Genomic DNA, 14,967 nt, shown 5'->3' with positions numbered 1-14,967 from the left:
CCATCGGACCATTTCCTCGCGGCGAACGAGGAGGTTGTTGAAAATTTGCATCGTAATGGGGTCTAGATTCCACTACTCTGTGTGTGCAGGCCATTGCGGGTTCCCGAACTGGACCTTGTGGGGCTAGGGTATACACACTTGACTCAGGATGATGGAAAACGACTATGTGTCGATTTCGACTAGTCAATCTTAGACACGAGGGCTTTGCAAGGTGTTCGGGGTGGAAACTTGACCAAGACTATGCGGAGGATATTATGGGGTGGTTAATAGACAGATCCTAGACAATTGGCCGTCACCTCTAACCAGACTTCATTCCTGGCTGCCAGCTGACATCATGGCGCCGGCTCAACCGAGCGTACATTAGACGAGGACTGCAGGTCGTCCAAACCAAGGCAAACTTTGATTCCATTGGCTGTCAAACTCCAAGATAATCTCAGAGACGACTGATTGTCCATGGGCTGTAGTTCGATACTGGGCCGCTCGCACAGCTTCTGGTTGATTATAACAGTGTTTCCGCGGACTGGTCAGAGGGCTCACCCGAAAAAGATCCACTTGGACAGTTCCATTTATCGGCGGCAGTCGCCGGCACCGGGCAAGCAGAGATAACCCTCGACGACGCGGCGCCGTTTCCAGTCTGTATTCCCGGTCTTCATTTACGGGAGTAATCCCTAGAGTAAAGCCACGATATACTGGAACCCGTGACCATGCCGGAAGCCGCAAAAATCCCCATCATTGACATCTCGGCGGATGGCGCCGATCAAGCTCAGGTAGCCAAGGCACTGGTCGACGCCGCTGCCGAGTACGGATTCGTCTACATCAAGAACGCCGGAAAAGACATATCGGCAGAACAGATTGAAAATGCATTCAATGTTGTAAGTGAGGGCCATCTTATCTCGGGGAGGCAATACAGAGACTCTATCACATACTCTTCTTATGCTGTATACCTCACGTGCAGAACCAACGCACTGACACACCTGGACTATAGTCGCGGACCTTGTTCAGCACACCCACGGAGGAGAAGCAGAAATGTAAAATCCAGAAGAACAACCAAGGCTGGTCAGGCATGCATACTGAGACCTTGGATCCCAAGACGCAGCGAGTAGGCGACTTCAAGGAGTAAGCACACCCACCTCCATCACGAATCCAGACCACTATCTATCTCTTAAGAGTATAGCTGACTGTCATGGCAACAGAGCCTTCAACTTTGGCCCCTTTTCAGACGGCAAGGCCACGCAGCCCATCCCGTCCACGCTGAGCGTGCACGAGGCGTCCATCGGCGCCTTCCGGGGCGCCTGCGAGGCGCTCTGCCGCAAGCTGCTGCTGCTCTTCGGGCAGGGGCTGGGCGTGGACCCGGCGGACTTCTTCGAGGCGGCGCACTCGCCGGAGCGGCCCTCGGGCTCCATCCTGCGCCTGCTGTACTACCCGCCGCCCAACAGCGGGGCGACGGCGGGGGCGCGGGGCGACGACCTGCGCGCCGGCGCCCACTCGGACTACGGCTCCATCACGCTGCTGTTCCGGGTCCGGGGCCAGGCGGGCCTCGAGGTGCTGACGCCGGCCAACGCGTGGGCGCCCGTGCCCGTGTGCCCGCCCGGCACCGAGCACGACCCCTCGCCGCCGATCCTCGTCAACATCGGCGACCTGCTGTCGTACTGGACCAACGGGCTGCTGCGGAGCACGGTGCACCGCGTCGCCTTCGAGGCCGGCGGCGTCGAGGGCGAGTCGACCAGCGAGCCCCGGTACTCGATCGCCTTCTTCTGCCACCCGGCCAGCGAGACGCGGCTGGTGCCGGTGCCGAGCCAGCGGGTGCGGGAGTTCAGAGGGGACCTGGACAGTGCCAAGGAGGGGAACCCCTATGCGGAGCGCATGGTGCTCACTGCGGATGAGCACCTGCAGATGAGGCTTCAGGCCAGCTACCTACAGCTGTACGAGAAGGAGAAGGCGGAAACTAAGTAAGGAGCTTGTAGCCATTCACACCAGAATGAAGACAGAGTGATGGTTGCAGGTGCTCGGCAGAAAGAATCTGCCGACTTTGTTCTTAGTAAATCACATTGCTCCATGAAAATGCCCTTTGTACCGTGGTATCTAATGCCATAGAATGCACCTCCTAGTCCCCAGTCGCAAAGGCGCCAAATGATACTTATGCGATTCCAACGTAGCGATGTCGCCACGGATCTAACCCCTTGTGCGCCACACCCGACTCAATACTTGTGAAATCCTCCAATATCCTCCAGTCATACACCGGGATCCACTCGCGCTGTCCGTTTCTGCGCTTCAACCCGGCCGCCTCAATCCGCTGAAGGAAGTCCTTCGTCGCCGCTGGCCGTCTCACTTCAACGAGACAGACCTTCCGAATCCGGGACTTCCTCGTGCTTCTCGAAGTTCCTGCAACCGGGGTCATCGTACCGGCCTCAAGCGCGGGAGATGAAGGCTCGGAGGATGGCTGGTGCGCCCACGACGATGGGTCGACGACAAAACTGAGGACACCATGGCTTTGTAGAAGATCGGCTATCCACGCGTACTGACTGATGCAGGGTGACACCAGGAAGCTGTGATCATCGAATGCACATTTCGTTTCGACTTTGCTATGCCCGCAGCCTGTGGATGGTTGCGGCTCTCGGATAATGTTTGGCTTACTTTGCGTTACCCTGTGCGTATTCTCCCGTATTGGCGTGCATGTCGGCGGCGAAGATTGATGGCCTCCAGCTATGTGGAATGAAGTCGTCACAGTTGGGAAGTATCCCTCCAGCGTCGGTGATAATACATCGGGCTCTACTGGGGAGCGAGCAGATATATCAAGGCCCAGTCTCTGGTCTTGGGACGAACTGTTGCCATTGATCGCCCCGAGAGGCTCCCTGTTCTCGGTTGGTGAAGATGTAGCTCCGACAGAATAAGACTGCAAAGGCTGTGTTGTCTGTCCTGACTCCTGGCTTGAACGACGTTTCTTCCTCTTTGGACTTATGTTGATCGCTGAGGGTTCACTGTGTCGTTTTCGGCGCTCTGCTTTTTTAAGAGATGGAGTGACTGCGGAGTGGCCATCGGACTTCCTCGCTGCAGATAACATAGGAGGTGTAGCAATCCATTGCTCTGGTGCTGCCACGCCAGAAGCTTTGCCATCTGAATAGCCATTGATGATTTCTGCATCAACAGCGGGAACTATAGGATCGGAAGGGTTACCGTTGCTCGTCTCTGACGTTGATGATGCATGTGTGGTAGTAGTCAAGACCGTCGACACACTACTCTGGCTGTCGATAGCAGCGTGCTTTCCTCGGCGATCTACTTGTTCCAATTTCGACACCCAGAGGCGTAGCTGCTGACTATCTTCTAATTCAGGAGCTTCTCTTTCGGTGGATGCCGCCTGTTGCAACTCATCGAAGGTCATAACATCTAAAAATGACCTGTCAAAGTGGATTTTGCTTACCGTCGGAAACCTCATACTCCAGGTGTTGGAATTGGGTTCCTTGTCGAATGAGAAGCACCTCATATCGAACACCGGAGGATCGGGGAAAACTTCTGAAGGAGCCCTCGAATTGCCGATACCCTGGAAATCCAATTCAATGAAGCTGTTCTGGTCCAAAGGCACAGCAGCTGGATTGCAGTAGGTTCGAAACGTTTTCATGAGGGTTTCGGAGAGTTCGACGATATTTGTCACCATATATCGCGGCCTTTCCGCGCAGGCTCGTGCCTCGTCTCGATTCTCCAAGCAGCCAATGAAGAACTCGGTATATCTCAACTTCGGAATGTTGTATGTTTTGGCCTTCGCAGCATTGTAAGACGCACCAACGACGGCAAAGTCGCCGACGTCACCCCATCCCTGTATGTACTCCTTTTTGAGCTTGATGCAGCACGAGCCATAGCGTTTCCACTTGGGCGTGAAGTTGAAATAGGGGTCATCTGGCTTGAGGACTAGGCCCTCTCCGTTCGTTGTGATGCACTTCGCAAATAACTCTCTCAGACGCTGCGACGCATCGCGGCCAGAGTAGGGGATAATTTGCCTTTTCACAAATTCGGCAAAGCCCTTTCGAGGAGTAATGATTCTTTCTAAATGCCGAAAGCGTTTAGAATGTCTGACCTCTAATAGTGATTGATCATCAACCATCAGTACATCGTAGTAAATGATCATTAAGTGTTCGTGATAGTGACGCCTCGTGTTTGTTAGCCAACATGTTAGAAGCGCGAGGTAGTAGCAGATGGGACTTACTGAGAATCGGCCAATGTCCCGAGGAACGAGCCGGACCGCGAAACGTGTTTCCGGATTTTATGAAATGGCATTATTTTTTGATACTAGAAATGCGTCAGTGCCGCAAGGTGGTGTCATTGCAATATATCAAGCTGGTATACCTTGGTGCTATAAACTACCAGTTCTCCTTCCAGGATGCAGCCAGCGTTAAGTTTGCAATCTTGCTGGCCAAGCTTCAGCGAGTCACGTATTGCACTGCCGGTAGTCATCAGGATTGCAATCTGATGCATAAGATCGGACGAGCTCACCTGTGGAGACCTTCGCGGTCTTTGGTACTGTCCTTTCCACTCTTGGAGAAAATCTGGATAGCGTTCCGTACTGGCTTGCGCAGATCGACGTGGATCTGACAGTATTCACCATCAATTTTTTGCTCACAACTTATCTGCCGTTTTCCTATCATGTCTGCGCAATGCTTGATGCTTCTGCCCTTGATCCAGGGTTGCCTTCCAACCTTGGTACCCAGCACAGGCTTCAACATCTCGCGTGAGACATGGCCCTTAGACGATTGCTTCAGATCTTGGATCAGCGACGCTGCCTTTGAGAAGTCCTCCTGAACGCTTAATAATTGCGGTAATGAAGGATGATATGCCCTGAGTACGACATTGCCATCCAGAGCAACCGGTTGATAGTTCTTCAATACCAGCCGGGTGAACCACTTTGCGTCGCGTGCAGTGAGGCGCTGGTAAAATTGTTTGAGGTCATTTTTATCCGCTTTAGGAGCTCCTGTGGCATCATAGCCTTTTACTGCTGGAGAACTGAACCGACATGCTGCCGCCAGCCGGTGTAGCGTTTCGTCGATTTCCTCTACTGTAACTTCGATTGCTTGCTTGGCATTTGGCTAAGTTTCTTGTTAGCTGGAGCTGGGCATAAGCTGGGCAGTGATGGTAGAGCAGCAAGAACTGCCGCGATCATCCGCATGTGAATAACAGGATCCTTACTGTGATATTCAGAATATTCTCTACACAGTCCCCAAGGTCATGACCTATGCCTGGGGTCTTGTACTGGCGCAGTATCCTTAATCGCGCAGCCGCTAGTGACTGAGCGCTTCCGAAAATCCCTTCAAGGGTGAGGACCTGAATACCATAGACGCGATCTGTTCTCCGCTCAGGAAGAAGAGTTGATAGGATTGAGGAGACATCGACGTCAGGGGCGTCTAAGCGCACGCGGTGTTCGCGAAACCATTCTTGGATAATGGTCTGGCTCGAAGACGTCGGCTTCTTCGCCAGCTTCACCTCGTCTTCTAGTCTTTGCAATAGATCGCAAATATGCCTGAATGGAAAAGGCATACTCAGCCTGATAAGTCATAACGCGTCTGCCGTGGAGTGATCTACAAAGAAGGGAGGTGCTCAGGAAAGTAGGAGAGAAGGGAAAGGCAGCAGCGAACAAGGCAGGTACGAGCCAACTTGTGCTCCCATACTGGCAGGCAACAATAGTGTGCTTGTGGAGAAGAGAGGGATCGCGGTGCTGATGTTGCCTTGCTTCCTTGTCCTCGTGAGGTTTGAACAAAGGCACCAATCAATCGGAGTGGGCTTCAGAGAGGATTGTGGTCAACCGCTGGATTAATTGCCTAATTTGGATACACAGCTGCTCCCAACTGGCCGCGTGATCTCTCTAGTCTTGACATTGTACACTATCGCAAAGACTACGTAACCTTCAGAAGGCTGAGCTCAGCAAACTTGGAAAGGGGCAAGAAACGATGTTGGTGTTACCAGACTGTTCTGGTCCTTGGAAACATATGACTGTTTTCTCCAACAGCTTGTATGCATGATCCTATTTGGCCCGGCGTCAAACCGGCAAAGTTATTTGTGCCGCTCCCAATGCAATGTCTCACTCAAAACCTAGGCTTCTTCCCCGGAGATATTCGATTCCTTCCTCAATTGACTCCTCAGCCCTTATCCTGAGAGTCGCCGATGACAGTTTGTACCTCATCTAATAAGTCGGCTCTGTATTCCAACCATTGTGCAAGGGTTCCAGGTCGTTAGAGAGGCTAGCCAGTCTTTCAGTCTCTACAAAGAAGTCCCAAGACAGCTGAACTCGAAAAGTGGAACTACGCTAGAGCTGCATCTCCCACGCCGTTTCGTAACTGGCGATCTAGGTCAGACGCCGTATCCAGAGCAACGTTGAAGTTAGTTCTGAGACCACCGACCAGCTGCTGCAAAACCTGGGGGCTTTGAGCCAACTTCAGACCCGGGAATGGCCTATTCCGTGTGGGCTTTCATCAACCTGGACAATCGATTCCGAGTCTTTCCCCAGCGATCGTGACTGACGAAGACAACGTTAGGTCGGTCCAGACCCAATTGATTGTAAACGTCTTCCCACTTGATATTCAGCAGAACAGTAAGCGTTGATGCACCATATAGGTACATGGGTCACGGGCAGGTCGCCAGATCATCTCGATGGACAATGGACCTCAATGGACCTCAATAGTTACGCGGCAAGCTCTGCATCTTCAAGTAGTGTTGCGCTGGCTTGTTAGGCCCGCTCAAGTGCATTGCCTCCAAATGTGCAGTAGTCTACATTTTCTTGGTTTGGCTCGAAGACAATGTCCTATAGTCCCCGCTACAGAATCACTGAAGTCTAATTGGGCCAGAATCAATGCTCGGCGGCAGATGACCATTCGGGTCGCACAACAACACTCACTGATGAGCTCAAGGGAAGCAGTCCACATTGCTAATCCCCTATGGGATGGGGTCCCATCGTAAGCTCGGTACAGGAACACCTCTGGCCAGCATCTACGAGAATTCTTCTGCTGTAAGACTCGAGCAACTGTATGCACAGGCTTCGCCTCGCCCCATGGCGCCTCAGCTAGCGTCGTCGCCAGCAAGCCTGGCTGCGCTTAGGCCTTGGTCGGTGCCATAGGGATAGGTGCCGGACAAGAGCAGCGAGCCTTGATAGAAACAGAAGAATCGGCCTGTCGCACTGCTCAAGGGTCCCGAGGCTTCTCTAAAGGAGGGGGGCATCATCTGGGCACTTGTTGACCTGTAGGCAAAGACGTGGGACGTCGACGACGCCGAACGTCACGATGCTCGCCTTGGAAGCTCGGCGTTGTGTCGTCGTGGTCATTAGAGACGACGGGACGATTTTCAATGCCATCGGACGCCGGCTTACCGTGATTGGACGAAGCTGAGGTCATGGTGCAGGGGTGCCCCTGTCGCCATCCGCGGTCCCTGACAGCTTCGATGCCGCCAAATTTCGCAAGCCACGAGGACCCCCGAACGGTTGGAAGCAGCAAGAGAAGAAGAAGCAGTCCCGCCGGTTCCGCCAGTCCGAGCTTCCCCCTGGGCGACTGGGCCACTGGACAAGCCCCAAAGCCTCACTCGTCCGCAGCGGGTTGGCGGGCGCCCCTGACGAGTCGTTTGCTTTTGTGGGATTTAGTGGGCAGGTGGGCCCGCGTCCGTGTGGTTGACGGGGGACTGGAGGAAACATTGGAATCAAAACACCCAGGGACGAAATGAGAGTCATCAAGTGTTTTTAAAGCGAACGAGAGCTCGCCCTCGAGTCCCCTGGCCGTTGCCCGTCCTTCCACCTCTCACCACGATATCCACGGCCTCAACCAAGTCCACCCCAAGTCCACCGCGCACCCACACGCCAGCCTGGGCTGCCCCGTTTTCGACCGCCCGGAGATGGGCTCCATTGGCCCTCGTCGCCCCAACCCGCCTCTCCAACTGCCTTGATCCGCCGCCTGCTGAGCACGCTGCCGTTTGCCCATTTGCCCATTAGCTGGGCCCCTGGACCACTCACGACCCAGGGACGCGCACCTTGGCCTTGGGAATCCCCCCCAAAATCCCCCGGCCCACCCCAGCGACCGGCCCAGGTCCCAGGATCTCCGTCCCCATCTCGCCAGCGAACCCAGCTCACAATTTCCCACAAGGACTTGCCGCCCCGAATATCACCATCTGCCTTGTCGCTGATGGCTGGTACTCCGGCGGTGCTCCTTGTCATTCACTCTTATCCATGACCTCAGCTTTACTCTTGAAAATTTGTTTGATTACATCCGCTTCCAACACTCTCTTAAATGACTATAGACATCTCAACGGTATAGCCCGCACTCTCTGCATCCGCAGATCGTCCCCTGGGAGACCGAGGCACCGCCGTGCCACCAGCGCTCCATCCACTCCTTTACGCCGACGACGAAGGCCGCAAGCTCCCGCAAGCCAGCTGCTTCCCAGCTCGACCCTCAGGGCATTACACTCGCTCCCAAAGCCATTCGTCCGGGCAATCATGGCTTCCGGCCAGCTGCGACACCGCGGCTCATCGCTCAAAGCCGCGTCGCTGGACACATTACTCGTCGACACGAGCTGCAATACGGGTGGAAACTTGGATTCCCAAGAGCGACCAGAGTCGGATCCCGCGCCTGTGTCTTCGCCGCATGACGGAGATGCAGACAATGCCTCCAACGATGGCCAACCAGAGTTCACACTGCAGCCGTGGAGAAGCTCTGTTACCACTACGCCGGGCCCCAAGACTAGCAGTGAGACATTCGACACGCGCTCGACGCGCTCCAGCTCCACAGCATCTCGGAATGCGAATCGCCTCTCGTTAACACTTCCAATCGCACCCGCAAATAGTCTGCCTTCGAGGCCGACACCAAATTCAATTCCTCCAACCCCTACCGAATCTCTTGGTTCGGCAATTGCGTCGCCCTCCGACCCCAACGAATTCATAGTAGCAATCGCTGCGCAAGAACGGCGCGTTCTGGAGCTCCGGGAAGAGCTCGCCAGAGCCGAGGTGGAGCTCAAGACCTTGAAGACGCGATGGAACTCTTCCGAAGCACACAAGGTCAGATCTGCCCTTCGGGGTCGCGAACCTGTCCGTCCCATGGGCTCTGCGGGGTTGGATGGCGATGGCACGAATGACAGCCCCGCAAACAGGCGCAGCCTGGACCTGGAGAGAAAGAAGGCCCTTCTTATGAGTGGTGGCACGCCCAGGGACTACAGGCGGAGAGTCATACGTGGTGGCCATACGCGGACGTTGTCGTTACTGTCGCCAACCAAGTCTGAGCACGATATTCCGATCCATCATGACCTCGACGTGATTCGGTCTCCAGATGCCTTCTCGGGGCAACCGCTAGAGTTTACACCCACGCCCCTGAACAAACGTGCGACATGGACCCCTCGGCAGACGCAGCAACCAGCCGGTATGAAGCAGATAGCACAGGACTTTAGGCACGGCCTGTGGACATTTGTGGAGGACCTCAGGCAAGCAACTGTTGGTGATGAGGGTATCTCAGCTACGTCCAACAGGACAAGTGAGTTCTTGTCCAGGAATGGCAGAACGTATTCAGACCAAGATACTATTCGCGCGCCCACGTCGGCACGGGGCCGTGTTCCCTTCTCGACGGAATCCGACTCACAGATCGAGACACCACGAAGGCCTTCACCGGGCAGCTTCCAGGACCGGGCATCCCAACACGAGCGCTCCTCGTCGTCCAAGGCCGAAATCAAACAACGAAAGCATTTTTCTTGGACACCACTCACCTTTGACGACCTGGGCGATGATGATTGGTCAAACTGGGACTCTCCCAACGTGAAGACTGCGAGATGGAGTGGCAGCACGGTCAACGGGGATATTATTCCTGCGATACCGGAGAAAGCTGATGAAAACGAGGCAACATTGTAAGGATACCAAAGCCGGACAGAAGCAAGCGCGTCTCGCTTTCTAACCGTCGGGAGGATTCGATCTGACTAACACTCTTTGCAGGAGGAAGAAACGGTCTCGAAGCGATCTGCGATCGCCATCACCGCAGTCCGCGGGCACTCTTGGAGAGCTGCCATCTGCACTACTCAACAGCCTTGCCCCCAGTAATATCAAGAGGTTCTCATCGGATTTCATCAAAGAGTGGGAGAAGAGCCTTTCCCCACCGGCCGAGAGCACGACATTCGAGCCCAGCTTCCAGAGCATCAAGGACAAAGCCCACTAAGCAGGACAATGGGTAATGTGTAATTTTCTTCTTGGCAGCAGCTGTGCAGTGATCAATCGGATGTGCTGTAGTGGCATACTACATGTACGGACACAGCGGGGGGCGTGCCAATTTCTAGGGCCATGGGTTGGATTTCAGAGGAGGCTTGCGCCGCCATTTGGTCGTGAAATGGACCTTTGGATCATACGCGGCTTAGGAGTACGGATATAGGCCAGGCTGAGGCGAACAGGCTGGCCTGTGTCTGAGTTTGGATTCCAACGTATATTCTCCATGGTGGATTTAAGAGGACGGACTCAGTCGGTGGTGGAGGGATGAGAGTGGACCATTATATATAATGATAATGACTTACGATAGACGATAATGTAGAACGAATCAAGATCGTTTGCGTTGTTACTGTCACAATAAGCAAGGGGCGTGCATCTGACACTCGTTTTTGTTACGAATAGCCTTGCTGAGCCTGTATGTGAAGTCCAACTCTGGTTCTTGGGATCCTGTGCAAAGTGGAAAGAAACCCTGCCATTGTAGCACGAGATATACATCCAAGGGCGAGTCCTTGTTGAGGCAGCGCCGTTCCCCGCAGAAGCCAGTTGTCCCATCCATCTTGCGAACATGCACGAGTTACCCTATGACTATGAACACGGCGGTAGTAGAGCGAGTCGTGTCTCAGGGGCTCGGCGGAAATGCCCATGGCATGGCCCGTGGCCACTAGAGCCGATCAGTCGGCTGGTCGGGGGTCGGGACAGGTGCTGTTGACGGGGGCATAATAAACAGCGGTAAGGTGGGCCATCCCCGTGCGTGCTCATAGACACCTGGGCCCTGGGCGGACGACCAAGAGCAGTGTGCAGCCTCACCCTCTCTGCTCTTGACTCTCGACAACAACTACGACGTTTGTGTGTTGAACCGAGACGACACCCAGCACGTTAACCCAACCACGGCCGTCCATTGGTGGCCAGCCTGCTCTGCCATCTTGCGTCCCAGACGGCGCAGGTCCTGATCGGTACCTTTGGATGCAGCCGGGCTTTCGACCGCGTCTCCAGGCCAGGCCGTCACTGGTGGATCTGCTGGAACGGGCGCGGACCCCCCCTGGATCACCTGGCACAGGCGCTGGCACGCCCTCTGGCACACCGCGGCGGCCCGCCACAGCGACGGGCAGTGGCAGCTGGAGCTACTTCAGCGGCAGCGGCATTGGCAGCATCGGCAGCCCCGGCCAGGGCACCAGCAGCAGTCCTGGCAGTCCCGGTCCCAGTGTCGGCAGCCTCCCAGCTGGCACTGCAGGTGGCGGCGGACAGGGTGGGAGCTCGAGCTTACAGCGGGTGCAGCAGCTGGGGCAAGCTCTAGCGCAAGCTCTGGAGGAGCCGCTGCCAACCTCCCCACCGCCTGCGCCCACTGACGACAACACCGCCGCCCTGGACAGCAACAGCCGCCGTCGCATCAGCTTCAGTCCGCATCCCAGTCCCAGCGAGCAGCCGCCCTCCTCCCCTCAACCACTCGCAACCCCTACCATCTCCATCTCCCCAGCCATAGCCGAACCCGCAGCGCGAGGTGCAGAGGCGGAACAAGACGAAGACGACGACGAAGAAGAAGAAGAAGAAGAAGAACAGCAACAGGAGACCCCAGCTCCACCACCCAGCAAGACGGTCAAGATGGCTCCCGTGAGTGTTTTACCTCCCGCCCCGAGAGCTCAGCTCGGCCCAGCTCCGATAAGCAAGCAAGGCAGCAGCAGCAGCAGCAGCATCGCGAGACGACGACAGCATCCCACACAGCTTGTTGCTGGCTGCGCTGCCGGCTGCGGCTCTCACGATGCTGCATGCACATCGCGCCCTTACTCACGTCCACTTATGCATTCATTGACATACACATGCACTGACACTGCTCGAACCAGAAGACAAATGGCGAGTCCGATGGCTTGAACCAGGGTATGCCTCTCCCTTCCCTTCTCTCACCCCTCTGCTTCTTGTGCCGCTCCGCCTCGGATAGCTTACCATGTTGCGTGTACAGGCAAGATCTTCTCCATCTCAGGTCCCGTCGTCATCGCCGAGGACCTGATCGGAGTGGCCATGTACGAGCTCGTCAAGGTCGGCCACGAGAGCCTAGTCGGTGAGGTCATTCGCATCAGCGCCGACCAGGCCACCATCCAGGTCTACGAGGAAACAGGTACGCTACCACCAAGCCTTGCTGCTGCCCCTTGACCAAGTTCCCTGCCACTGACCGGCGCGAGTCTGTAGCTGGCCTCACCGTCGGTGACCCCGTCCTCCGCACCGGAAAGCCTCTCTCCGTCGAGCTCGGCCCCGGCCTCCTGCAGAACATCTACGACGGCATCCAGCGGCCCCTCGAGACCATCTCCAAGAACTCCAAGAGCATCTACATCCCCCGCGGTGTTGCCGCGCCCGCCCTCGACCGGCAAAAGAAGTGGGAGTTCACCCCCACCCTCAAGGTTGGCGACCACATCTCGGGCGGTGACGTCTGGGGTACTGTCTACGAGAACTCGTTCATCAAGGTGCACAAGATCCTGCTGCCCCCGAGGGCGAGGGGTACCATCACCAAGATTGCCAGCAAGGGCGAGTACACGGTCGAGGAGAAGATCCTCGAGGTCGAGTTCAACGGCACCAAGACCGAGCACGGCATGATGCACACCTGGCCCGTCCGTGTGCCCCGACCGACCACCGAGAAGCTGTCGGCCGACCAGCCCTTCATTGTCGGCCAGAGAGTCTTGGACGCCCTCTTCCCCAGCGTCCAGGGTGGAACCGTCGCCATCCCCGGTGCCTTTGGCTGCGGAAAGACCGTCATTTCCCAGTCCGTGTCCAAGTTCTCCAACAGCGATGTCATCGTTTACGTGGGCTGTGGCGAACGAGGAAACGAGATGGCTGAAGTCTTGAAGGATTTCCCCGAGCTGTCTATCGACGTCGACGGCCGCAAGGAGCCCATCATGAAGCGCACGACCTTGATCGCCAACACCTCCAACATGCCCGTCGCCGCCCGTGAGGCCTCTATCTACACCGGTATCACCGTCGCCGAGTACTTCCGTGACCAGGGCATGAACGTCGCCATGATGGCTGACTCCTCATCGCGGTGGGCCGAGGCCCTTCGTGAGATTTCCGGTCGTCTCGGTGAGATGCCTGCTGATCAGGGTTTCCCCGCCTACCTCAGTTCCAAGCTGGCCAGTTTCTACGAGCGTGCCGGAAGGGTCCAGTCTCTCGGTTCGCCCGAGCGCGAGGGTAGTGTCAGCATTGTCGGTGCCGTCAGTCCCCCCGGTGGTGATTTCTCCGATCCCGTCACGAGTTCTACCCTCGGCATCGTACAAGTCTTCTGGGGTCTCGACAAGAAGCTGGCGCAGCGAAAGCATTTCCCCTCCATCAACACGTCGCTTTCCTACAGCAAGTACGACAACATCCTGAGCAAGTGGTACGAGAAGGAGCTCCCCGACTTCCCCCGCCTGCGTGACCGCATCAAGCAGCTGCTTTCCGACTCCGAGGAGCTCGACCAAGTCGTGCAGCTGGTAGGCAAGTCTGCCCTGTCGGATCCCGACAAGATCACCCTCGACCTGGCCACGCTGCTCAAGGAAGACTTCCTGCAGCAGAACGGTTACTCCACATACGATCAGTTCTGCCCGCTCTGGAAGACGGAGTGGATGATGAAGCTGATGATGGGCTTCCATGACGAGGCACAGAAGGCCATCGCCCAGGGCCAGAGCTGGACCAAGGTGCGCGACGCCACCAGCGACCTGCAAGCCAAGCTCAGGACCCTGAAGTTCGAGGAGCCCAGCGAGGGCGAGGAGGCTGTCTGCAAGAAGTACGAGGCTATCCAACAAGAGCTGTTGGACAAGTTTGCCGCCGTGATGGATGAGTAAAGGGGGCATTGAACAGCATTTTGTGTGTATACGATGAGACTGTCGGCAACAATAGACGGGAATGCAAGAGCGAGGAGACGAGAGACAGAGACTAGGTACTGGGATAGGGGGCAATACGAGCCCTAGTTGTGCTATCAAATCTATTTATTTTTGCACTGTTATTGAAATATTGAGCATTGGATGTCCTTGTACACATAAGAGAGGGGTCCCACTGATTGTGAGACAGCCCTGCTATTCTAAAAGATGAATGGTGGGACAACAGCCCTGGGGCGTGTTCCACTTGGAACTCTAGTCGAGCCCCCTAAGGCACGTACGTATCAGTCCTGGTAAAGGAAGTGATGCTTGAGGTTTGGTCAATCTCGAGATAAGCTTGGGTTGTATTAGAGCCAATGGGGCTCGATCTCTTCAACTGAAGATACACTAGGAGTTGTCGTGCAAGCCAGCAGAAAAAGATCCGATACGTTGGTCAGAGACGTAACCAGTATACTGTTGTCAGCCAAATTATATCGACAGTTTACCACGAGCCGTCCATAATCGCCATTGTGAGGACGCCTGTCTGCCCACGATTCTAATTCCATGCACTCGGCGATAAAACCAGAAAAACAGCACGCGTTAATAGTGGTGCTTTGTGGTGATTCAGATCTTCGCCCAACATCAAAGAATGGTATATTGCTATCCAACGACACGTCTATCCTCCCCATGGAGAAGGGAACTCGAAAACAGGACGCCGCATGAGCCGGAGAAAGACCAAACATTGCCCCGCCAACGTTCATAAACGGGAGAGCATCGATATCGTTTCAGTTCGTTAGCCGGAGCTGGGTATCTCGATGCTCGGGGCCCGCAGAAGGCTACATACGCATTCCCTCCATCTTTACATTCGTCCGTCATTGCTCTTGCTGGTCCTTACTTCCCTTAACACCCATCTCTCCTGGGCCCCCTCTCCTCGCTTTCGCCAAAGAACTC

General features: G+C 55.6%; 4 protein-coding genes across 4 annotated transcripts; 3 read left to right on the top strand and 1 right to left on the bottom strand.

The window, feature by feature from the left end:
• Positions 1 to 704: 704 nt before the first annotated feature.
• On the top strand, positions 705 to 1,953 carry JN550_006780 (uncharacterized protein; the record flags this gene model as incomplete). Its single annotated transcript, XM_049318557.1, has 3 exons — positions 705 to 872; positions 986 to 1,116; positions 1,194 to 1,953. The coding sequence occupies 3 exons, from the start codon at positions 705 to 707 to the stop codon at positions 1,951 to 1,953; spliced, it is 1,059 nt and encodes a 352-aa protein (XP_049171349.1).
• Positions 1,954 to 2,137: 184 nt separating this feature from the next.
• JN550_006779 (uncharacterized protein) lies at positions 2,138 to 5,523 on the bottom strand (the record flags this gene model as incomplete). The annotated part of the gene is made up of 6 exons (XM_049318556.1): positions 2,138 to 4,015; positions 4,070 to 4,142; positions 4,199 to 4,281; positions 4,339 to 4,432; positions 4,486 to 5,075; positions 5,176 to 5,523. The coding sequence occupies 6 exons, from the start codon at positions 5,521 to 5,523 to the stop codon at positions 2,138 to 2,140; spliced, it is 3,066 nt and encodes a 1,021-aa protein (XP_049171348.1).
• Positions 5,524 to 8,458: 2,935 nt separating this feature from the next.
• JN550_006778 (uncharacterized protein) lies at positions 8,459 to 10,157 on the top strand (the record flags this gene model as incomplete). Its single annotated transcript, XM_049318555.1, has 2 exons — positions 8,459 to 9,852; positions 9,938 to 10,157. The coding sequence occupies 2 exons, from the start codon at positions 8,459 to 8,461 to the stop codon at positions 10,155 to 10,157; spliced, it is 1,614 nt and encodes a 537-aa protein (XP_049171347.1).
• Positions 10,158 to 11,164: 1,007 nt separating this feature from the next.
• JN550_006777 (uncharacterized protein) lies at positions 11,165 to 14,004 on the top strand (the record flags this gene model as incomplete). Its single annotated transcript, XM_049318554.1, has 4 exons — positions 11,165 to 11,809; positions 12,040 to 12,073; positions 12,156 to 12,311; positions 12,383 to 14,004. The coding sequence occupies 4 exons, from the start codon at positions 11,165 to 11,167 to the stop codon at positions 14,002 to 14,004; spliced, it is 2,457 nt and encodes an 818-aa protein (XP_049171346.1).
• Positions 14,005 to 14,967: the final 963 nt, after the last annotated feature.

This window comes from Neoarthrinium moseri (genome assembly GCF_022829205.1).
Source record: "Neoarthrinium moseri strain CBS 164.80 chromosome Unknown scaffold24_Wmoseri_CBS_16480, whole genome shotgun sequence".
Classification (NCBI taxonomy): domain Eukaryota; kingdom Fungi; phylum Ascomycota; class Sordariomycetes; order Amphisphaeriales; family Apiosporaceae; genus Neoarthrinium; species Neoarthrinium moseri.
This window is presented reverse-complemented; position numbering and strand designations above follow the sequence as displayed.